This window comes from Xenopus laevis, chromosome 4L (assembly GCF_017654675.1).
Source record: "Xenopus laevis strain J_2021 chromosome 4L, Xenopus_laevis_v10.1, whole genome shotgun sequence".
Taxonomy (NCBI): Eukaryota; Metazoa; Chordata; class Amphibia; order Anura; family Pipidae; genus Xenopus; species Xenopus laevis.
Window position 1 is genome coordinate 87,482,720 of NC_054377.1, and position 24,638 is coordinate 87,507,357.

Here is a 24,638-nt window from a genome sequence, read left to right on the forward strand (position 1 = left end):
CAGATTGTTAAAATTGTAAACTGGAGAGCTGATGAATAAAAAGGCGAATAACCTTTTTAAAAAGATGTAAAAAAAAAAAGATGCCAGTTAGATATGAGCTATAGAAGAATACATATATACAGTAATTAACAAAATGAGGATTTAGCCAGTCTTTATGTATTGTTTAAAAAAAGATAGAGTCAGAGGTGATCATAACAGCTGCAAAACAAACTTAAAAAATGACTGAAAATGTCATGCATCACTGAGGAAATATGAAAAAATGAAACTGCAATGCAAAAAACAGTATACTGTAAAATATACCATTTTTTCTGTGTAACGGGAAACACTGCTCTGCGATATAGTGCTTCTTGAGCACTGTGAAAACTACTGGGATTAATACAAAACAGAAATGAAAATGATTCCAGCCCCAGCCTAAGGTTTGACACAAACAGACCGTGTACAGTTTGAACACTGACTGAAAGATTGCCATTTAAAATACCTGGGGGCACAGCACCTTTGCAGTTTTGCTTTCCCACTGCCTGAGCTGCCTCAGTTTTTTCCCTTTTTAGATACAGTAAAAAAATAGGTGGTGGAAAAATGAACCATGAGTTGCAATCTTTTTGCTCTCTCGCACAAGGATTTTTGTACAATGCATTTCAAACAGTCAAAAGGAGTGTTTTTTTTCCCTCCAAAATATAGGGAACCACTTTTAAAAATTAAAATAACACAAGTAGGAGACAACAACACAGTATTGTTGGCATTTTCCTACAAAATTGGCATATATATATATATCTACTGTATATATCAGGAAATCATACCTTAAGCCACCATTTTGTGCTCTCTCAGATCACCTGACAGGAAATAATGCAGCTCTAAGTGTAACAGAAGGAAGTGTGGGAGTAAAAGACAGAGCTCTGTCCTTTAATGGACTGACATAACCTGGCATGTGTGAGCACAATGAATCATATGAGCCTGGGAGTGGCCCTTAGTACTCATTTTTTTTTAGTTAGGATTATCCAATATACTACTAGAAAGTATATATTTATGAAAACGGTTTATTTATATGTAAATGGTTTATACACAAGCTGTTATAACGGATATATTTTTATGGAGACCTGCAATGTTCAGGGGCATACTTTAAAATGAAGCATTCTGCACATTTTCCTGGCTTGCAGCATGTAAAGAGCTTTTAAATAAATTGATCCCTGATTTAAGTATTTTCAGGTGTTTTGTTGCCTGTTGTGCATTGCCTCTCCTGCTGGCAACAAGGCACTACCTGTATCTTTGCCCTTAGGCTAAAGGCAAAATAGTGGATTTTGATCATTAAACAAATCATAAACTTGGCACATTTTTGTGGTGAAGCAAATGTACTCAAACCTTTATGCAGAGGTAATTATGGGGTTTACCCAGGTAACCCAATACCAGGGTTGTGGAAACCCAGTTAAATATGTGTGAGCATATAGTTTAAGCTTTCTTGGATCATATGTCCATTTCTCATCTTGCCTCAGGGGAAGTAATTTTAAATTGAATTTGTATTTCTGATGTACATTATGTATTTGAAACAAAAAAAAAATATATTGCTTTTGGTTCACTATAGAAAGTGCTGGGCTGCACGTCCAGCTGCTCCTATCTTGTGCCTCAGGCACCTATGAGCCTTTGCCCCACCTGCCCTTGTTGAATGTAGTGCAATCCAAGGCATTTCGCACAATGCCCTATGCAGTGGGCAAAGTACAAAAAATTTAAATTGCAGGCTTTTTTTTTTATTTCAGCTGCCAGTGTGGGGTATTGTAAATTGGCCCTGTAATTTCTAGTTAGGCTACAGTGTTGAGCACCCTTATCCATTATAAATTAATACAATGAAAATTCTTGATAGTAGTTCTGCATGAATACCTAAAACATACCTAAAGGGTCTTTATTTATTCAAGCCTCTTTTAAATACCAAATGATGTGTCAGACAGAAACAGATGGTGTTCAAACAAGTAAAAATAAGACAGTACGCAATATCAAGAAAATATTTTTTTTTATTCTGCAAGACAGATAAGTATCATGGAGCAATGTAAATGCTGTACACAAATCTGCCCCCACGGGACGTGGAGGTACAACACAGCCGATACAGAGTACTGAACAATTAGATGCAACTGTACTTGTAACAATGGTGCACCATGGTACTAAACCAAAAGCAAAATACTGAGAGAAGCTGGAGAAAACAAAATAAGAGAAATGCTACTTGTCACCAGCTGCATTACACGGACTCAGAAAAAGCAAGCATTTCAAGTCTTATGTGCAAAGACGCAGCAGGCCCAACACTGCCTGTATGTGTAAGGGTCAAATACAATAACCCATAGGTCCTCTAGCGTAGTGTAATGGTAATATCCTGAGTAGTGGTCTCAGAATACAGAAGTAGTAACCAAGATCAGAAGGCTGATTTAGTTACTTTCCTGCTGCTCATTCATCAACCTCAGAGTTAGTACAAAATGCTAAAGATACGTTTTGTCAACGTTAAGGAATCGTAGCCAATGACATGTTGTAAACTATGACTGTTAAAGGCACACTGACCATTTTTCTATGTTATACAACGCATGATTGTACAATTTTGTACAATCTTAATATTTCTTATGCACTTGAAAAAGGTGCATCCAAAGGCTGGATATAAGGAGAGCCATGTATGGAAAATAGCACTGAACTAGTCCTGCAGGGCTTATTGGCTGGATTAGTTTGCATTTGATGTGGCACTCTCAAGGTAGAATACCATGGGGTATTTGTTCCGTAACAGGTCACAGTCAAAAGACACAATTAACATGTATACAGTGAGAACATGCATAGTCACAATAAAGAAAACAATATAAATATATATATATTTATATTTTTTTTTTAAGGTAAGTGTGCCTTTAAAAAAATGTTTAAAAAGGATTCAGCTATGCAAACCATATCAAGTATAATATTGCTTAGTGTGTGAAAATGGGCCTTTTTTCTGAGAACAGAACTTGAAATAACAGAATGAAGGCTTGAGTGGACTACAATTTATAGCTTAATGTTGCCAATGCCACAGCAAGTCATAATCAGGAGAATGCTTGACCAGAGCACACAGCAAATAGTGGGTGTGTGCCATGAATTTTGTGTGAAAAACATAGTCCTTAATTAGACTGGCCCACTCTCCTGTTTGAGTTTTATTTGAAGTGTGAAACAATCTTGCAAATATGGCCAAAAAGAAATGAGGGGTAATGTTAATCTGGACCGAAAGTTACTTCTAGTTACATCAGAATTTCAGAAGTTTTTGTATGGCGACAACTTGATGGGACCAAAATTACATTTTCTGAAAGACTTCTCACCCAAATCTTTGTTATGGGAAACAAAAGGATATTGGGTTGTTGCACTCCTCTTACAAGATGTTTAAATGTTCATATTAAAGAGCAGAATAAAATGTGCATTATTGCATTGTTTCACTTATTATTGCATCGTACTTAACTTCTCACAAATATGTAGTCGATGTCAAGAGCAGCTGGTGACAAGCATTCTACAATGTCATAAATCTGTCTACGGTCTACAGTATGATTCATCTGAAAAACACTACACGTACAGCTCGGTTTTGTTGTGAAACCACTGAATCTAGCTACATGGATTTCTCATGATACCATAAGAAGACAGAACATGTTTTACATTAACAACAGTCAAAGTACCAAAGTTACATGCTGAAATTCTGAAGAACCAAAAGACAAAAGAAATTCATGTTATCTTGGGAGAACCAAACTGATTAGTACTGTAGCAACAAGCGGAACATTTTAAATGTGTAAGAAAAAGTAAAATAAGTTTGTTCCTCTGAAAAGTAGCTGAACCACTTGCCCTTTATAAAGCAAGTAAAGGGGAAAAAAAGTGAATACCTGCACATCAATTCAGAAAAAGGCCAGCCTCAGTAGAGTAGCTAGGAAGTTGATGTGCACAAAGGTTACAGAATCCTACGTGGTAATTAGAATTAAATCCTATTAACTCAATTGGTTTGCATATACCTCCTGATAAAACACATATCTTGTACCTATTCAAATTCTTTCTGTCCCGCAGAGTACAAAACAAGGTCAGAATGAAACTCGTTAAAAAAAAAATCTAAGTCTATTAAAACATAAAAAACCCAAACATTTCAAATCAATTTCTTGAGATCCTCAAGGAATTAAACATAGCTTCTTCTTAATACATAAAGTGAGTGCAAGCTGAAATGTAATGCATTTATTTGCCTCCTTAGCACAGGTAAGATGGCATTTTAAAAGCGGCATTGCGTTAAAAACAAAACAAATAAAAAAACACAAGGGAAGAAGAGCCCTTTAAGAGTTCATTTCAGAATAATGTTTCTTTGCCACCCTAGCCAGGGAACTTGGAAAGAAATATATGGGGAAATGTATTTGATGGTCCATGGGATTGTTATTTTATATACTAGTTTGTGAATCAAGAAGACAAGACCCCAACTTTAATACAGCCTTTATTGTCTATGCATTTCTTGCAAAAATATCTGCAGCCTACTGAAGAGGATAATGCTGAACAAGACAGATCAGTATATTATTAAATTACTAAAAGTATGCGGCCAATACTTAAGCAAAGATTCAATTTGGGGGGGGGGGGTCTCAATTTGCAATAGCCAAGAGAATATATGTCAATATTTACATAATGCAACATATTATGCATTTAGGTCTGAAAACTAAAGGGAATAGAAATTGATAATTTCTTGTTCCACACCTACCTGACCTATTCAGCTAACAAATGTTCTACTATTACAGGGTTAACAGAGTATTTCTTGAAAGAAAAGTGGGGTTTGTTAAATATTGCAGAGAGGCTTAAAGGGGATATTCACATTTTGCAAAATCCTACCAAACAAAAAAAACTATTTCTCTGAATATCTGCAAGATAACACATCAAGGCAGCAAAGCCAAATGGTGTTGTGGCTCTACTAAGGCAATATGCTAGCTTCCAGAAATGTAGGTAAATTATATTATGAGCTAGTGAAATATATGGAAGTGAAGTTCAGTTCAAATGGTTTCCCCCTAAATAACAAGGTTCCTCTTCCTTTTTATAGCAATTTGGTGAATGCATATTAAAATATGTATTATAATGGGGATTTTTGGACAAAAAAATGCTCCTCATTTAAGTTATCTTTTTGTGGAAGACTAAAAAAATGTTAAAGCGTGTTTAGGTTGAACAAAAGCTTTAAGGTAAGCTATAAACGCCAACCTTCAGATGAGGGTGTATCCAAAGATATTAAGACTGGGTAGATAAATGAGGTTGGTGCAGGTTGTCTAAAACCCAATGACTCACTAATAGGAAATGACCATTAGCCCACTATAGGTAACCAGAGTGAATAACAAATTCAGCTTTCAAGCAGCCAATCAAAATGCCCCTGCCCCTGAAGGCCCATGTATGGACATCATGGAAGGTGGCCTGACAGGTACTGCTTCAGTACCAACAGCCATTGGAACTTTCTCTTCACTGAATTATGGAAGTGGAGAACTAGTGGTTTAACAGTGTTATACCAAGGTATGTAAAACTCTTGAGTAATAATTATATGCAGAAACTGTGATAGACCTTTGCTGGTAAAATTGCTCAAGCTATTAAGATTGTCTGCAGGCTAAAGGGGTAGTTCACCTTAAAATGAACTTATTTTATGATGTAGATGGTGAATTTGGATATTCTAACAACTTACAAGGCATTTCTATTTTTTGATAGTTTCTTAACTATAGAATTAATTATTACCATTAGTTTATTCGAAAGTTTAATTTATGGAAAGCTGTCCTGATGCAACCAGGATATAACTGGCCAAATAAAACGATAAAATACAAGAAGCTCTTAATTATAGCTGCATATGTAAAATATTGGGTAGGAGTGTCTAAAGGATAGATACTCTGTTACCGAGGTGTCTTCTACAGCACAGCGGGAAGGCTGAATGATCTTTTAAATAAACATTTACGAGATATTTTCACTTAGAAATTGCATATCACATTTTGGCTGTTTATGGCAGTATCATCTATTTAAGAATTGGTAAAAAAAAAAAAAAAAAAAAAAAAAAAAGATGGCAATGATATAGCATCGTGGCACCGACTCCATGACAGAATTTAGTAGAGAAAGTACTGCTCAAAGAATCTTGTATCACCAAAAGCAATACGCACACAGACCATGAGACATGGTAAAAATGTGGTTCTCTAATGTTACGCTTAAAAGCCACCAATGAAAAAAAAAAAAAAAAAAAAATCTTAACAGTTCAATACAAAAATTAAAATTCCTAGAACTATTTTCCCCTGAAAGGATTCTGCTATACAAGTGCAGAAATACAGCAAAACGTACAAAAGCAGTTTCAATTGCAAGTCCCAACATCCTATAAAAACAGGTCTTCACACAAAAATGTTCAAGTACCAAGACACTTTCATTTATTATCTTGAAAGGAAACAAAAAAAAAAATATAAATAAATAAAAATCAGATTGCTGCTTAAGATATTACATGAGACATTTTCATGTAGTGTGTACACAACATTTGATTAAGAGACTGACTTGCTTATATAGATATTAAAATGACCAAAAGCTGAAAACTTATACTTCGTAACGAATGTACAGAAAATTTTACATCAAATCACAGGTCACGTTAAGATCTACCTGCTCTGAATGTTTATAGCATCTAGTTACACAAACAGAAGTCACTTTCCACAGTAGCCACAAATGCTAATGAAGTAATGTACTTCAGATGAATCCTTCCCCCTCTAAAAATGCTATGCTAGTCTGCATCCCATTCTGGAAAAAACAAAATTTCCGTCCTGGCAGTCTGAAAAAAGTGTTTAATAAATTAAAACATTTATCAAAACAGATGAATAGACTGCTCTTGGAAGTTGAATGCAATTCTTTCCTATGTTGGTTAGTATATAGCTCTGTTCACTGAACTCCAACAGGCATAGGAAAGAATTGTATTTGACTATAATTATTTGAAAAGTGCTGCCCCCCCCCCCCCAAAAAAGAACACTACATTAAACGCAATGCTCTTCCATGAGCAGAGTTGGTAAAGGACAGATCTGGATTTACTTAGTCTAAAATGGCAAAATAGGGGAGAAAGGCAGGTACTCAAGTTTAAGTATAATATTTTAGTACTTCCCACAAAAACCTCCTGCTGCAACTTTATTTGCCCTTATAAAAGGGAAGAACATCTAACAGTTATGAGTACTGTGAAAGATGATTTGCAGTGTAAGGCTGCATAATTTAGATTGTGAGCACCTTTGGTACCAGAGAGCCCGCAACATAAAATGCATTCCTCTGTGTTACTGAAGGCGTTGGGATAGGTCGGCAATCTATCACAAAATTATACTGCTTTCCCTGTGTAGGAAAGGATTAAAATGATTTGAAAATGAAGAAACAAAACAAAATATAATACTGACGTACCATCTCCCACACTCAGACACCAATGGAAGAAAAAGGCATATATAAGTGATTTTCCTGATACCCCTTGCTAGAAAGTTACATTAGAAAAGCTTGAAAGCTAAAACAGGTGGCCAACCAGGAAAAATGAAATAGCATATTTATATATTGCACATATATTTCAATGACAACCTGCCAACTTTCCAAACATAATTTCATTGTAAGAAAGAAGACAGTTTAGTATGCAACATGTCCATTCTTTGCTCCACTGACATCGGCAGTCATACTTTTTGAAAAGTTATAAGATACATCACTATCCAGCCACGCTGCTTTGCATGGTATAAGATATGGTCATTAAATCTTCTAGAATAAGTTTGGGATATATTGTATTATGTTCACTTATAGCCTTATCTAACCACAGTGGACCATTTTCTAAAACATATATTATATTTATTTAATAGGATGGCCAGCTGAGATCATCATCTGTCAGCTGTAGTCAGAGAATAACTTAAGCGTTAATATATGTCTTTCTGAAAATAAATGATGTTTTAATACCAAACCCATAACTGTTCCGAAATGCAAAAGTAAAGAAAACAAAAACCACCCCTTTCCTTTCTTCAGTGCAAACCTTTTCCTCATTCATACAAAGCCCATAGTCCCTCAGGTTCTACTTCCGGCAATTCATGCTGGTTTAACTGCCGGCAAGCCTGTAGTGCATTTACGCTTGGTTATACTATACACGGTAAGCCTTATACCCATTTTGTACCAAGTGCCGAATGAGTGCAAGAAACTGTGAAAAGTACATGTGCAACGGCTTTCATGTGTATAAAATGGGTACAAAATGGACTGTTGGAAGCTTTAGAAGCCAAAACCAAGTGCAACACTAAAAGAGAAGATACAATGCACAACAGGAGCACTTAGGAAAAGCTAGCCTAATTTACACATGGAGCTTCAACACATTAAAACAATGACACATTAACAAAGATGAATGCTTCTAGATGGCTTTTACATGGTTGGTTTCTCTTTTTTGATAAGGTTAATACACAAATCTGCAACAATAACCCAAAAACATCATATGGCAAATGTGGCCCACCAGATAAAAAAAGAAAAAGTTCTTTAAACAGCAAAATCAGAGTAGTTTAAATAAGAGGGGGGACAATAGAAAAAATAAAATAAAAAAAAGTTAGCTGCCTTTTATAAAAGGGATTTCTTGGACCAGAGATTTCAACCACTGTTTAGTGTGTCTATTATGGGGTGAGCCAAGTGTGTGTGTGTACAGTTACATTGTGATGTTATGTGCTACTATATATGTGTATATGTATATATATATATATATATATATATATATATATATATATATATATATATATATATATATATATAATTATTTTTTTTGCGAAGACACCTAATGGCTTAAAGGGTAACTGAAAACAGAGAAAGAAACAATGCCCTAAGTAATGTACCTCAATTACAGGGTTGTCTTACAAACCCTGCGGAACAACAGTCTATTAACAGTAAAGATTTTGTCCTCCTAAATTTGTTTCCTGTAGGTCTATGTGGTTAAAAGCATTTAGCCGTCAACTATGCCAAGAAGCATTTCAGCGTGTGCTGCTTGCTCTAACTTTTGTATAGTGAGCATCAATGGCAGTCCTGAGTGCAAGGAGCATGAGTTGGAGGAAATCTGGATCATAGACTGTCAGTGGATGCCGCAGCACAGAGGTAAGTTTGGAGATGATCATTGTTATAAGGCTGATGTACTATTGTCAAAATTGCTGGTTTCTTTGCAAAAAGGACATTTCACAGAGAACAGTTCAAATCTCCAGGTAATACTTCTACTACATTTAACTCAGGCTATATACAGAGAGTTTCATCAGCAAGCATAGTCAAAAACCTACTGGATAACCTACAATGCACAATGGATATTTATGAAATCCATTACAACCCAAGACTTTGAGCTCTATAATAGAAGATAGCCATATTGACAAAAAGGTAACGATCCAGAAACATCAAATGTTTCCCTGAAATTTCAAATTAGGCCCCGCATATACACACACACACAAGTACGGTTTTGCTGAAACATCAATTAAACTCTGCACGTACACATGCAAGTAAATTCATACATAATAATATTTACACACACAAAGCAAGCAGTCCACTGATGGAATAAGGATTGCTTGATTGCGGGTCTTATGGGAGCTACCCATGTTAAAATTTGCTATTCGAAATCTGAAGAGCTATCCTTCCAAAAAGTTGTGGTAGTACACAGGTAAATACTACACGTGGAGGTCCATTCAGATGAGAAATGTGCAACTTTATGTATGTAAAAATTAAAGAGCTGTATGAATTAAATTCAAACATAAACGTGTGAGATTGTTATGAATGTTACGTACAATGCCCCTTTTTTTGGTAAAACAAGCCATCTAGAAGCATTGGTTTGCACCATTTCATCCAACATTTATGACATTTTAACACAAAATGACAATTTAACATTTTTTTTTTCCTCCTTGTGGAAAGAAGCCCACAAGCAATGGAGCACCAGCTCATTTTCAGTTTACATTCCAAAGCAAAGTGTCCATTTTATTTAACTTCGGAAAAGTTGTGTCAAGAAACATTAGAGGAAAAAAATTATACATAAAAAAAAAAAGGGACTAGATTTTTTTTTAAAACGGCAATTGACAAGATTAGTGCCGTTATCGAACAATACAAGTTTTTAGTTTTTTTTTTTTTTCTTTCAAGTTTTGGTGTAGAAATATGTGCAGATGCCAATGCAATTTCCCACAAGTGCTTAGTCCAGCAACGAACAAAGTTTTGGTGGGTTCAATTTGGTTAAAAACATCGAAGGTTTCCTCATGTGGCAAGTTGTAGTGCTATGGAAGCCAAAACTTTGTTAACTGTTGGAAAAAAATAAAGCAACTTTGTAGTTTTTTTTCCCCCTTTCAGGAAATCAAAGTGAATTTTTGCCAAGAATCCTTTGGTCTTCTTTTTGTTTTACCAAACAACATGATACCATTTCCACAGAGTAAACAACTCTGGACTGGAAATTCAGCTGAATTTTATCATTTATAATGGTAAATGAAGAGATAGCTATAGTGGTGTCGTTTCTTTATCCACATACTCCTCGATAAGTGAAGACTGAGACATACTACCAATGCCGAAATAAGCAGATTTAAATTTCTACAAGAATGAAACAGGCATTGAAAAATGTTTAGGATCCACTGCAGGAGCCTGGTGAAATTCTCTTCCAGTTGTCAGGTTCTGTTTCCCATGACAAATGACCTGTGTAAGAGCACATCTGATCATGGGTAGCACCAGGACACCTACACTTAAGTTGCCATCTTGCTGCTGTTAGGCTTCTTTGATTCACATTCAGAAATTCACTTCTTGTGCAAAACAAGCAGTCTAAGTAGAAAGAATGCCCTCTTAGTTCTATTAAAAACATTAGAAAATTTCCAAAATAGGAGCCTTTAACCCCTTCCATTGGTTTATCTGCAGAGGGAGGGCATCTGTGCGTAGACTGGATAAGCAAGCCTGACATTAAGCGAATCATTATGTTGTACAAGGGATGTATGCTGGTAATGAAGGACTAACTCTTTTAGTGTACTGTAGAGATTGTATGGCTCTGCAAATCCATACCCCCTTGATGTACTGTAGATGACACAGTGCTTCACATCACCATCAATCCTGGAAGGAAAAATATATACAATTAATTCAGCTAGCAAATAAGAGTACCTATTATTTACAATTAGGAGTACAATAGCAATACAAAGGACAGTCAGCCATTAATGGTATTAAGCCACTGCGATGATAAAAAATATGGACAGCAACGTTTCATTGTGGTTTATGATGCAGGTCAAAAACAGGTCCCACAAATTGATAGCTTATTAAATGGGAATTTACTCCTACTGAAATATAAAAATATCACTCTAAATTTCAAAACACAACCTGGACTTTTTCATAGTAATGAATGTAGCAACTGCATACAAGTTTGTAGCAGCACCGATATCATAAGGCAAACAAAAGGGAAACTACTTTGGTTGTATGTGGGGGGAGGGGGCACAGATGATACAAGAAATGGATTTGCAATATAGCACTTGCAAAGATATCTTTCCCATCCAGGAATATATCTACCTGGCATATAAATATGTGCCTCACTTTAGGTAAGCAGTATCTTCTCTGAATATTTGCAGTAGATGGATAGAAGCAAGGTCTATGCATAACCACTTCTTAATATATCAATATTTTGAAGAAAAATACCAATTTGAGTGAGCACAAAATAAACAAAAAAAACTCACACAACAGAACAGGCATAGCATCCCTTCTTGCTACTTTCTCGAATTAGAAAGGCTCCATCTGGCTTTCCACTGAGTAATTCTTCTGCTTGTATACGGTTGAGATCACCAACGAACCAGGTTTTCTCATCATAATGTGGAAGGTTCTCTTCCTCCTCACTAACAAAATAAATACTGAGAGAAATGTAATAAGGTCAGAAGTCTATAAAAACCAAACAACTATCATTTTATAGTAAAAAAAAGTACTCCCTATTGTACAATAAGTATACTGTATACATTATATTTTACAGAGTAGTTCCATGACTATATAAAAACATGAGGCGGAAGGCTTTTATACCGGTCATGGAACTCAGAGGTGACTTCTAATAGCCTCATATTTTGAAACATGGGCACTTTATTTATTATAATAAACCATGCAAGATAGTTTTGGTTCAACCATGCTCCTCAAAGATTTTCTTAGCTGTGGATTCCTGGTGTCTATGCACCATCACACTATAATCAAACAAAGTAGATGAAGAATCGACAGCTGTAAGGCAGTGTTAAACTGAAAAGTGCTTTATTCAGCAGTGTGAATACACTGCATGTTTTCTGGGTCAAGCGAGAAAAGGAGTGTATTCATGAATAAAGCACCTGCAGTTTGTTAATACTTCCTTACAGCTGTCGATTCTTCAGACTTTGTTTATTGATTTATTATAATACACAAGTTTCAGTGACTCATGAGACAGAAATTACATCACTAAGCTCCAATTATAACCCATGACATCACTAAGCACCATTTATAAGGATATAATTTACAGGATATTCATGGCTCTTCTGTATTTTATACAGATATATACTAGAAAAGTGTCCTAATAGCACAAGCATCCATTAAGTTGAAATCCAATGAAGACAAAAAAAAACAACAACATTAGGATATCTGGTTCAAGTGGTTGTGTGTGTGTGTGTGTGTGTGTGTGTGTTAATATAGAAAATATTTCAGGAGAAGATGGATTATATGCAAGAAGATCATATAATGGAAACTGGACCACAGCCATCATGTAATTGATGAATGTCAAGGGAACTCACTCATCAATATTTTCATTCTTGATTCCCAGCCAGTCATTTATTCGCTTTTGCCTCACTCCTTTGTGATTGAGCCATCTGTAAAAAAAAAAAAAAAAAAAAAAAATAAAAAATAAAAAAAAGGGGGGGGAAACCATTATAAATAAGATCATAAAAAAAGAAGATACAAATTAATCCCTTTATAACATGTCTCTGAAATAGTGTAGCTTCCAAACTAAAAGCAAAATCCTCATTCTGAGTTGCCATTCATGAAATTAAAGGGGTTGTCACTTTCCACACTCTCTTGGATAAGATGTTTTCAAATACACTGAAAAGTTAGTTAAAAAAGGTATTTGGAAGGCGAACAATGCCTTGAAATTAAAATCCATTTTGAATAAAAGTCATCTAAGTCAGGTGCTAAGCTTCCTATCTGCCCAATGCGCTTATGACATTTAATAGCACTCAAGACAAAGGTTCTGTAACATAGAGTTGTTCTGTTTTAATTGAAGCTGTATCCTCAAATTTCCCAGGTATGTCCGCTAATAATAATAATAATAATAATAATAATAATAAATAAATATACACACAGAGCAAGAATAGAAAATCTTACAATTCCAAAACTAAAATACTTACACAAGGTATTGATCTCTCATTTTACGCAGCTGAAGAAGATCAGGCTTGATACTGTTCATTTTTTTGTCTATTTCTCTATTGTCTAAAGCTTGTTTCTTAAAGTCTTGTTCCAGGCGTAATTTACTGTCATGAATCTCACCCAAACGAGATTTTAATTTCTCAGAATTCATTATTATCCTGTAAAAAAAAATATAATACATATAGAAATATATACTTTCCCTACCTATAAACTACTAACAGAGCAAGGAAACGCATTGCCGTTAGAGCTCAGTTTTCTGATGGGCCCACTTTGAAACAGAGAGACTACTTATTTTGAATGTCGGAATGTGTACTCTTGGAAAATATACGGTTTCCTGGGATCAACTCAATGCTATCGGGTGCAGGTGTATTGTGTTTGTTAGTGTCAGCCATGGGTGATTGCAAAATGTACTTTCTTCTACAAAAGTTAAGTTTAAAGCTAAAGTATGCATGTTGAATGTTAGAATGTGCCCTTTCCAAAAAAAAATATATTTTTCTGGGGAACATACTATTAGGAGCACTGGCATTGTAATCAAAATTAGGCTTACTTATGTGGTGTAACAATATATTGTGCAAAGTAGTGTTCCAAAGTTTCAATTACCTTGTGAGGAAGTTCACCTTGCAGTGAACACAATCTAGATATTTTTATTTAGGTTTAAGATTCATATCTTCTTACAGAAGTAAAATAAACAAAATATTGCCCTATAGTCTTTATTTTTTAAATCTATCTAGTTTAATTAAAAATTTCCCACATGAAATACCACATGTAAAAGAGCACAATGTTAAAAAAAAATAAAAAATAAATAAATAAAATGGCGGCCATTTCTGTGATTCAAAGTTTATATTGTGTTGTGGTCACCAGACAATGCATTAGTTACAAAATTTTTTTGCTTCAACCTAAAACTAGCTACATTAGGAATTAAGTCATCTGAAAGGATACCAACTATTTATAAGACTAGATAATAAAGAGGCACAGCAGAAATGCAGATTACCTTTCCATTTCCTTTTCATTGCCCTCCCTATTGAAACGCTCCATGTATTCTTTACTATAGCGTTCTTGTGTATGGCACTGTTCTTCAAATATTTTAATAGTCTCGTTAAAGGCTTCAATTGCCGTTCTCTTCATCTGAATTTCCTGAAAGACAAAATAGAGTTCTTTACTACAGATCTGGATAATTATTATTTTGATTTATATATAGGCATAATGAACTTCTGTCTCATTCCACTACACTAAAATTGGCATCTGACCTCATATAGAACACACACACACGATAGCTGTAGGCAAGGTTAAGCAAAGTCTGTCTACTGCAGACAAATAGAAGTGACAACAAGCGTATAAAAACTGCCAACATATTCCCACAGCATAAACCTTAGTATATACCTTCAATACAAATTAATATAAACACAAGTTCTGACCTTTTGTTTTGCTTCTATAATTGGAATATATTTATTGCCAACACAACCCCACCAAACCCAGCATTAATTACAGAATGGGCACCTTTCAGTTGGACTGCAGAATGGCTTGTGGTCCTCAGTTACTAGCAGCAACATTCTATGAATTATAGTAATTGTAATGTATCACATTAAGAGATGTTCAGAGAAAACCTTGATTGATAGAAAAAAAACCCCACATCCCTCAAGGCTTCCTACATGCCCATTCTATAGAGCAGTACTAAAGTTTTAAACAGTTAAAATTTACCAATCTAACGAACTGCCAGCATACACATTCATATAAAAAATGCAGGCAGAGCAAAACTGCAGATTTAATTAATTCTGACAAGAAGAGGATTTCTCTTGGCCTAAATCCTGTTGGGTATAAATACAACAACCAACAAATGCCTTAGAATATCACTATTTAGATCATAATTAAAGTTCCCAAATCCTTTTAAAACTAACAATGTTTAGGATTCATGAGCGATCACACAACTCTCTGCATGCAAACAACAAACCATTACAGATTTTCTATATACCAAGACGTTTGGTGAAAAACTGTACACATGCTGCATTAGCAACAATACTTTTCAGGAAATAAGCAGCCCCACGACCAGTCTGCATCAATACAAACCTGTGATGTTTTTGTATATTCTTCATACAATTTGTCATATTCTTTGCTTTTATCCTGAAACTGACCATGGTATTCTTGAAGTTTCCTACCAACAGCATCAATGTTATCTTCTTTGACTAGCTGATCCTATAAAAACATTGCAAATAAATTTAAATACAAAAAAAACCTGCATACAATATAGCAGATATATTATCTTTTATTTACATAGAACTGACATGACACACAGCAGTTTACAGAAATTATTTATCCTTTACATCAGTTCCTTACCAAGCTTAAATCTAAAGTTAGTAGCAGGCACACCCACAAATTGTATCAGATGGGATTTTAAATGTAATAAATGCACACAGACCCTGGGAGAACAAACGCCTTTCAGATAAAACCATGGATAGACTTCAGTTCAGGAACTCCGTGCTAACCACTTAACTACCACATATAGTAAAAAAAAAAAAAGGCACACAATAAAGTGAATAGTAACCTTCGAATATCTGGCTAAACTGTTTTTTCCCAGAGGTAGATTTAATAAATAAGGTAGTGAAACAACAAAAGCCCATCTCATACAGCACCAACCATAATGACTACACGTTTAGAATACTATAGAACGGAAAGGAACCTCAAATTACAAAAAAAAAAAAAAAAAAAAAAAAAAAAAAAAAAAATTGTCACAGGACAATTTCCTAAAGCTGCATTTAATAATATAATTATATTAAATTAAACAAGGAGACTTTGAAATCAAGGAGAAATAAAAATGCTCACCTGTTGGTATCTTGACACTGGATAGAACAACTTCACATCCAGTTTAGGATTGTATTGTGCCAGGGATTCATGTCTATAATGGTTTATCAACTCCACGACAGAGTTAAAAGTCAATGGATCAGAAAAACCATATTTGCCATCCTGATGATAAATCTTTATCAGTTTGTTATTGCCCCCTTTCCTATATTACAAAGAACACAAAAAATAACATTTAAACTAGTGTAAAACATCACTTCTGATGCAGTGTTCGATTTGGACACAACACACTCACAGTTCATCACCATCAGCAATACTCACCGCAGTGTCAAAGTATAATCGCCTTGCACCTTGGTAGATGCATTACGAACCAGGAAGGTACCATCTGGCATATCACGAAGTTTATCATTTACCTCTTCCCTTTTAAAAGGAGAGAAAAAAAAGTGAGTCAGCAAAGCATTTTAAAAACAACTTTTATAAAGCAAATTAAAATACAGGTATGGGATCCCTTATTCAGAAACCAGTTATCCAGAAAGATCCAAATTACAAGAAGGCTATTTCCCATAGACTCCCATTTTATTCAAAAAATCCAGATTAAAAAAAAAAAATCTATGTAATAATAATAATAAAACAGTAATTGATCCAAACAACTATATTATTAGTCCTAATTGAAAGCCAAACAAGCCTATTGGTTTATTTAATGTTTACATGATTTTCTAGTAGATTTAAGGTATTGAGATCCAAATAATGGAAAGATATGTTATCTGGAAACCTCCAGGTCCTGAGCATTCTGGATAAAAGGGTTGCATACCTGTATATTGTACATTAAAAAAAAAAAAAAATTCTCAATAGGGCACATTTGCAACAGTGAATAATTATTACTGCAAACCATCAACCTAACTTTTTTTCATGCTGCAAGCAACTTACATGTTTCAGAGCAGCATATTACTGCAGGAAGAAGTTTTTAAGGCCTATGCTACCTCTCAGCTGGTTCTTCTAACTAACCGGCAAAGGTGTTAACTAAAACATCCACTACAGTTTCCCTTTAAGTAAAACTGAGGTCAGTGAGGTTGTTTACACTCAAAAGTTGTTTAAATAGTCAAGTCAACATCTGTACCAGCGTTTTGACCTTAGAAAAAACATTTTCAGAAAGTTTGTGGATTTCATTAATTATTTTATTTTTTTTATTTTTTATAACTTTTCTATTTTAAGGCTACAAAACATATAGAGCAGAGTGAACAGTTATCATAACACATTTTATTTTTTCAAATTTTCTTTCTACCACAACATACCTTAAGTGATGAGTGTAAAGGAAGCCATGTTTAGCCCTGACTAAAACACATTCATCATAGAACACAAAATGTTCCCATGACCTATTTCCTGTGCTAATATAAACTGCAAGAATAAGCATAATTTGCTCGTATCAAAGGTTATATTTCTATAAAGCAATATATGCTCCATCGTACTGGTTGGTTGCCTTATTATCCAAGGACAACAGCAGAATAATGACACAATAATTCATGATCACAAAGGAGAATTAAATGGAAGATGTTGAGGTAGCTACTCCTCTTGTATAAATGCAAATTTGTCAAATCCGGAATCTTTATTGCCTATGCAACAGAAATAAAGAATAATGAATGTGGCAGTTTACTTTTCCTTTAAAAGCTCCAATAGGCCTGGCAAATTTCCTTTTACATCTACAGTAACAAAATTAAACAAAGAAAGCTTTTATAGTTGTTCTTAAACTTTACAACTTTACTTTACAGACAGTTTGTTTTAAGCTGCAACAATGTTGTCTGCACACAAACTTTGTGACAAATGCATTCATATTAAAAAAGAATATATATATATATATATATATATATATATATATATATATATATATATATATATATATATATATATATATATATATATATATATATATATATATATATATATATATATATATATATATATATATATATATATATATATATATATATATATATATATATATATATATATCTTATCGAAGTAATAGTTTTGTCGGCAGGCAGCTATTTTAGGCCAGTGCTGTGGCTGCTATGTTTTGTGGAAGGATGTTGCTAATTAAAAAGAAACAAAATAAATGAACGTTTAGCCATAGGTTACACTGACCTATCATCTTTCTGCCTAGTCAATATCTCTTCAGAAGGAGTTAGAATTCCTCCTACATAAAAGGTTTTTAAGACTAAGAAACCAAATAATGCAATAAAACCCTTGCCTTATGGTAGACACATATTATTTTGAATATCCTTGCATATTTTGCATGAAATGTAGGTCAACAGGACCATGAAGCACCACTGAATAATAGGATTATAACATTTACCTTGAGATGTCTCCCCAGTACCATTCGGCATCCTGAAGAGAAGTTGTGTTCTCTTTGCTTCCTTCTGTAGACAATGAAGTCATCGATTTTGGTGGTTTAGGAGGAAGTGCTTCAAAAGAGACAGACGAAAAAAAAAAAAAAAAAAAAGTTCAATATTTAATTGCCCTCTACAGTAAAACATTACTTGTAATAACCAAACATGGCCGCTTGTACACTTATACATGTACTCTATAAATTAAAATAGGAATTTAATGGAGACGAATTATGAAGAGTCAGTAATCATAAAACACAGATCTTCAACTGTAGATCTGTACTTTCGCTGTTACTGCAAACATATGATAACCTACAGAGAATATCTATACCCCAGATTTTAGCAAAATTCGACAGTTCATTATTATAGCATGCAATTTTAAAAGCAGCCCATTTTTGGGGAACACATTTTTCATTTGTTGAACCGTTACTTTTACAAATTTGAACACCACTTGTGAATAATGTAATATTACAGTTCAAGATAAAACAAGTTAAAAAAATGACCCTACCCCAGAGCAGTACATGAAACCCTAAATAAGGTATTGGCCTGTAGACTGCACCCCTTGTACACATGCCATTTGTATGCGTACATGCATATTATGCTAAATTAAAAAAAGGATTAAAAGGAAAAAAAAAAAAAAAAACACAACTATGTAAAAAAGGGACTATAGTTTGGAAATCAGTCATTACTGGAGTATGGAAAAGTTGAGTCAGTCCATAAAAATGGTAAAAAGGGACTTGAACCTATAGTTTCCAAAATGTATTGCCATATTTTTTTTTATTATTATAAAAGGTATGGAAAAATACTGCACACAACCGCAGATTCACAGAAAGCATAAAAATGATGCAAGCTGATAAACTGCTTACTATTAACATTATATATCGTCCGTTTGGTTGGACTTTTTGCACTCGGCAGATGCAAGTGCAATATATCACATCCAGCCCTGCATAATGAGCATTGTTGAGCTCGGTTTGAAGCTTAAACTGTGTTTTCTTCTTAAGAAGATGCATGGACCCCAATGTCACATAAAGTGCACTGTAGCTCTGCTAATGCCATGTACCCATGCAGCCCTGACAAGCTTAGACAGCAGAAAATCCAAATACCTGGTTTATATTATAAACTTCTAGTGTGTGAAGGGGATAAAGAATTAGAAAGTAGAAATTAAAACGTTTGAAATATACAATTAACAAAATAACTAATAAATCTTACTGATTCCTTTATCTATTTTTTTTTTTTTTGTGGCGGCCATGGATCCATAAAATGTTCGGTTAGGACTGGTCAAGCACCATACTTATGCACTGAAGTGGTTATATTATAGCTTGCTCTTTAGTAACCCTAATCTTCCCCCCTCCTTTTCTTCCTCCGCGGCACTCACCATCCAACCTGATTTCTGTACTAAATCCCAAATCAGACGCTGTTGGCAAAAACTAATCTCTGAATGGAGACAGAGCTCTAGCCAATCAGAGCTCGGTAAAAGAATCGTATGTTCCTGACGTTCAGATGCAGAAAGTAGCTGTGCGGGGGAGCAGCAGGTAGTTTTACCAAAGCTAATCAGTTCCACCAAATAGAATCTCGAGCCCAATTAGTTCCCGGGCAAGCGAGACGGCAAAAAAAAGAAAAAAAAAAAAAAAGGTTTGGCATGATACAATTCAGATTTCTACATTTAAAAAGAAAATACTGCATGCAAGAAGGGCAGTTGTTATAAAAGATTTGACTATGTTTTATTTGCATGTCGAGGAAAGGAAAGACACAAAGGTAAGAACAATCTACAGACTGACTGCGTAGGCAGTATATAGAATCTGAGCTGGATCTTAAAACAAAACTTCAATAGGAACATCTTAAATAGTTGCTTGTTCTTTCCAGAGTAACTTTACTTTGCACAGTAGCTGTATATCTAAATATCATGCCTAGACCAGCCTATTATAAAAATCAAAAAAACTGTTTTGCAAATCTGGTCACTTCTAAAAACAAGAAATACGGATGAAAATTATTAGAATGAAAGTTACAACAAAACAAGAATACCTGACATTTTGGGGGGGGGGGGGGTAAAAAAAAATTAAAGGGAATTAGTACAAACATATAATAACAACATCGCATAGACATGTTTAATTAAATGCAAGATAACAAGCAGTGAAATTCATTGGTTATTTAAGCTAAGAGAATCTTAAAGTTAACACAAAAAGCTCATCTGCAGCAGAGAAGGCACAAAATAGGTTACGATGCCCCTTCTGGACAAAATGTAGAGGATATACAGACTTTCCTACAAAGCCCGCTCTGCTTTTGGCTATCCAGAGATTTACACGGCAAATTTGAACATTATGTTTCCAACTTAAAAAACTTTTACTACAAAGAAAAATAAAAAAAGATGGGGGACAAAACCAACTTAGCAATATTCTGAGGCAAAGTGAAATCATGGATACAAACCCATATACATCAAACATTTGACTATTAATTTCATTGCTTATATACACAAAATCAAAATACATTAAGAGCATTAACATAACATAATATTTCAGGAATCGGCATGACGGTATTGTGCATATCGGAGGTAAACTGCAAACGAAAAGAATAAATATGCTACTAAAACTAACAAGGTGCACAGTACTCAGCAATATAAGGCTAGGCAGAGCCCCCAAAACCTAAAGCGCATTAACCCCTTTTTAGATGCTTCAACATCCTTACTGCATTGCAGAGCGCTCTGGCAGCGACAGGGTTAAGGTTTTGCCAAGATGACGTAGCCAAAAACAGACAATGAACAGAAGCAGCAAAAGGCACCACAGATACCAAAACTATATTTGATCGACTATTATTTTGCAAGATGATTTAGAAATTGGCAATAGTGCCTTAATGCTAAGATGTAATGGCACCAGTTTTATTCAGGGAAAGGAAACGGAGACAAAGGTTTGGGGTACATTATGAGTTAAAGAAAGGAGTGAAAAACAAAATGTACAATTTATTTGCATAAAAAAAAAAAAAAATCTATGAACCTCTTGACTAATCATTTCTTTGAGCACACTAAAGGATTTGAAACTTGGTTGGCTCTAGTCTTTTTTAAATAATATGGGTCTAACTACGTGCCAAACTCAGTCAATTCTAAATAAGCCATATTTCTTGAAAGTTTGTTAAACAATGAAAGCGGAGGAGGGAAAAATGTTTTGGTTCTTGCCTTACTTTGTCTATAGAGACTAACATCCAGTTCCGCTAGACTTAGTGCCAAATTCAACAAGGCCTGTGTACTCCTCACCCCCACCTGCATCCTACAGAGCTCTTCAGCAACACAGTAATCTGCCCCGGGCTTCTAAAGTAATATGTTACTGGCTAAACCAACCACTGTACCATTGCATCATTCTGCCATCAATATATTATTAGTAGCCACTTTGATTATACAAATGGTTTGACGCCTGAACTATTATTTCATATCTCTTCGTGCAGTGGGGAAAATTATTTTGGGTAAGGATTTATGCACTTTGACTGCAAGATCTTTAAACAATAAAAAAGTAATACAATGGCAGGAGGTTCATCTGTGTCTTCACATTTTGTTTTGTGCTTTCCATTTAGGCATATAAAATAGATAATCTAAAACAAAAAAATATAGGTTTATGCCTCCAAACATCTATGGAAATGGATTAATTCTAAACATTACTTGTTTAGCCAAGCAAGACTTGCTATATAGGAATCACAAGACAAAGACTAAGCTGTAAACGTCAAATAGACACCATGTATAGGCCATATAACAAAGACAGACTGACGGACGCATTAGAAAATAAATGATATGGTTAAATAAGTAAGAAATGCCACAGAGGACAAAGAAATGAAGGCACAGAAGTAATACCTAATGTGGCCACTGACAGGTGATGGAACCTTAGCAATTGCTATGGGGATGAGGTAAGTGAAGCAGCAGGAGGAGGGGCAGGAAGGTTCAAATCCAGAATGTCTGCATAAAGTTGGCTTTAGGGAAGGAATATTAACTGAAACAAAGTACCAGCATCTTGTGCAGGTATACTCAAAAAGTAAAAGGACACCCGAAACTTTGCTGGAAAAAAAATTAAATAAAATATTAAACAATGAATTGTATTGTCCAAATAATAATTAATAAGGAATACAAAAGTCAGATCAAAACAGTTGCTATTATAACAAATTTAGTCTAAGAAAAAAAAAAAAAAAAAGATCTGGCGAGAAAATGAATAAATTAAAAAAAAAAAAAAATTGCAGCTGCAATAAAGTCACAAAATAACTGGCTGAAAATAAATGAAAGGACAATGGGATGCCTGGGGGTTTCAAAGAGAAAATGGGTAAAATAACTTAAATAAATGCACAAAGGGAACATAAGCAGGATGAATCTGCCTCAACATGTCCACACCCCTTTTGTCAGTGAGAAAGTGACTAGTGCAAAATGAAATATATTCAACTGGACAAAAGGTAGGAGAGATTCAGGCTGACCCTAAAGCCTTTCTTCTGGACCACAGAGAGATCGTTTGCCCTAAACAAAGAATCTGCTGCAGAACTTCTTAGGTTAAAAGATCCAAGGCAATTCTACATGTGGGTTAGAATGCAAAAAAATTAAAAAATAAATGATATAAAGGACTGATGTTTACATTGTAGTCCTTCAGCTACTGCTAAACTACAACTCTTCTCCCTCTGGGCTTGCTGGCATGCTGGGAGTTGTAGTCCACCAGCAGCTGGAGGGCTGCAAGCTGAGCATCTCTCTAATAAAGGTATAAGGCGAGTGTTCCATAAGAAGTGTGAAGAGGGTCATCTCCAGTACCTGGGGGGTCCATCTCTATATAAAAGATCAGTTCGGTGGAATAAGGCATCATAACTTCCCTCCAGTCTGCATCATCTTGGTCCATATTCCACACGGTGTTGTACATCGTCTCTGTCCTCCTGCCTTTAATCCAGACCGATGTCAAGCACGGAAGTGTGAGGCACTCGGGAGCCACTGATGTAGAGCATACAGATGCTACACAATGGAGCTAATATCAATGGCTCCTAATACAGTCCCGGTGCGTGATACAAAGGCGTTCAACGATACCGACGCGCCCTCCCTAACGACTACAGGATAACTAAAGCACTGAGGGTAGATCCCAGCTCTACTCTCTGCTCCGATCTCCAGCTCTCAGCCGATTACATTTCATTTTAACAGCAGCGTGGGCCAACCGGCAAACTGTCGGAATGTACCATGCTCACTTTCATTGAGGGGGGGTCGACGGACTATCTATGTGAATTGGAAGACACTTTAAACGTTTTTTGAAAATTCTCCGGCTTTACGTGTCTTTTTAATTTGAGCTTAAGTTTCCAGATAAAAATCGTGCCCCTTTTCAGGCACCAAACTATTATTTGGACCCTCTCCATCTGTTAATTACCCCCTCCAACAGGCAGGTAAAACTGACACATTGGTATGCCCCATGAGTTGGCAGGGCGCCAGAGCCGTTGGGGAGAAATAAAGGGAGGGTTTGTGCAACACCAGTGCTGGCAGAGGATAGGTTGGCTGGCCTTAAGCGTGAGGAACGACGTGATTGGTTAAAAGTGCGTTCGTAGGCTGAACCCCCTTAGTTCAGTTCAATTGCCTTTGTCTGCCTGGAGAACGCGAGAACTTCGCAAGCGTGAGAACGGCAGCTTCTCCTGTTACCTTGCCCCCCCGCCAGCCAATCAAAAAAGCGGAGATGCCGGCTGGCGCTTTTGTGATTGGTTGAGACAGTTACTAAGACGGACAAAGGGAAAGAGAAAGAAGTTTCTATGAGAAAAGCGATTAAAGTGACAGTTGAGCATTTGTGCCCCATGTAACGTTGAGCTAAAGCGGCGGACGGTTCAGGATGGCAGACAAAACGCATTTATAACGCTTGCTGTACTAGAATATGCAGGCTAATTCAGTAGCTAAACAACATATCGCTACATGATAATCGCGTGGAAGGTTTTCCCGTGTTTTCCACAGTGGCATCAGTGTAAAAAGCCCCTAGGTTTACAGACCTGACGTACCTGGTAAGCACCTTGTCTCCGTCTGCATGCAGCTGCTTCGGACATGCCATAAAGCGAGCTGTGTGTCGTGTACGACTAGGTGCTTCATAATGCCATCGTCGCTCATCCTCTGGCAAAGTCATTTCAGCTTATCCGTAGCAAATCCTCAAC

The 24,638-nt window shown here is 35.4% G+C and overlaps 1 protein-coding gene across 2 annotated transcripts; it reads right to left on the reverse strand.

Annotated features, from left to right (window-relative positions):
* Positions 1-1,982: 1,982 nt before the first annotated feature.
* On the reverse strand, positions 1,983-23,608 carry pik3r3.L (phosphoinositide-3-kinase regulatory subunit 3 L homeolog). 2 transcript variants are annotated; one of them, XM_018256835.2, is made up of 10 exons: positions 19,888-23,259; positions 18,482-18,590; positions 16,453-16,551; positions 16,156-16,336; positions 15,403-15,528; positions 14,330-14,472; positions 13,320-13,496; positions 12,711-12,785; positions 11,649-11,819; positions 1,983-11,037 (listed from the first exon to the last, which is right to left on the reverse strand). In XM_018256835.2, the coding sequence occupies exons 2-10, from the start codon at positions 18,562-18,564 to the stop codon at positions 10,839-10,841; spliced, it is 1,254 nt and encodes a 417-aa protein (XP_018112324.1). In that variant the 5' UTR covers positions 18,565-18,590; positions 19,888-23,259; the 3' UTR covers positions 1,983-10,838.
* Positions 23,609-24,638: the final 1,030 nt, after the last annotated feature.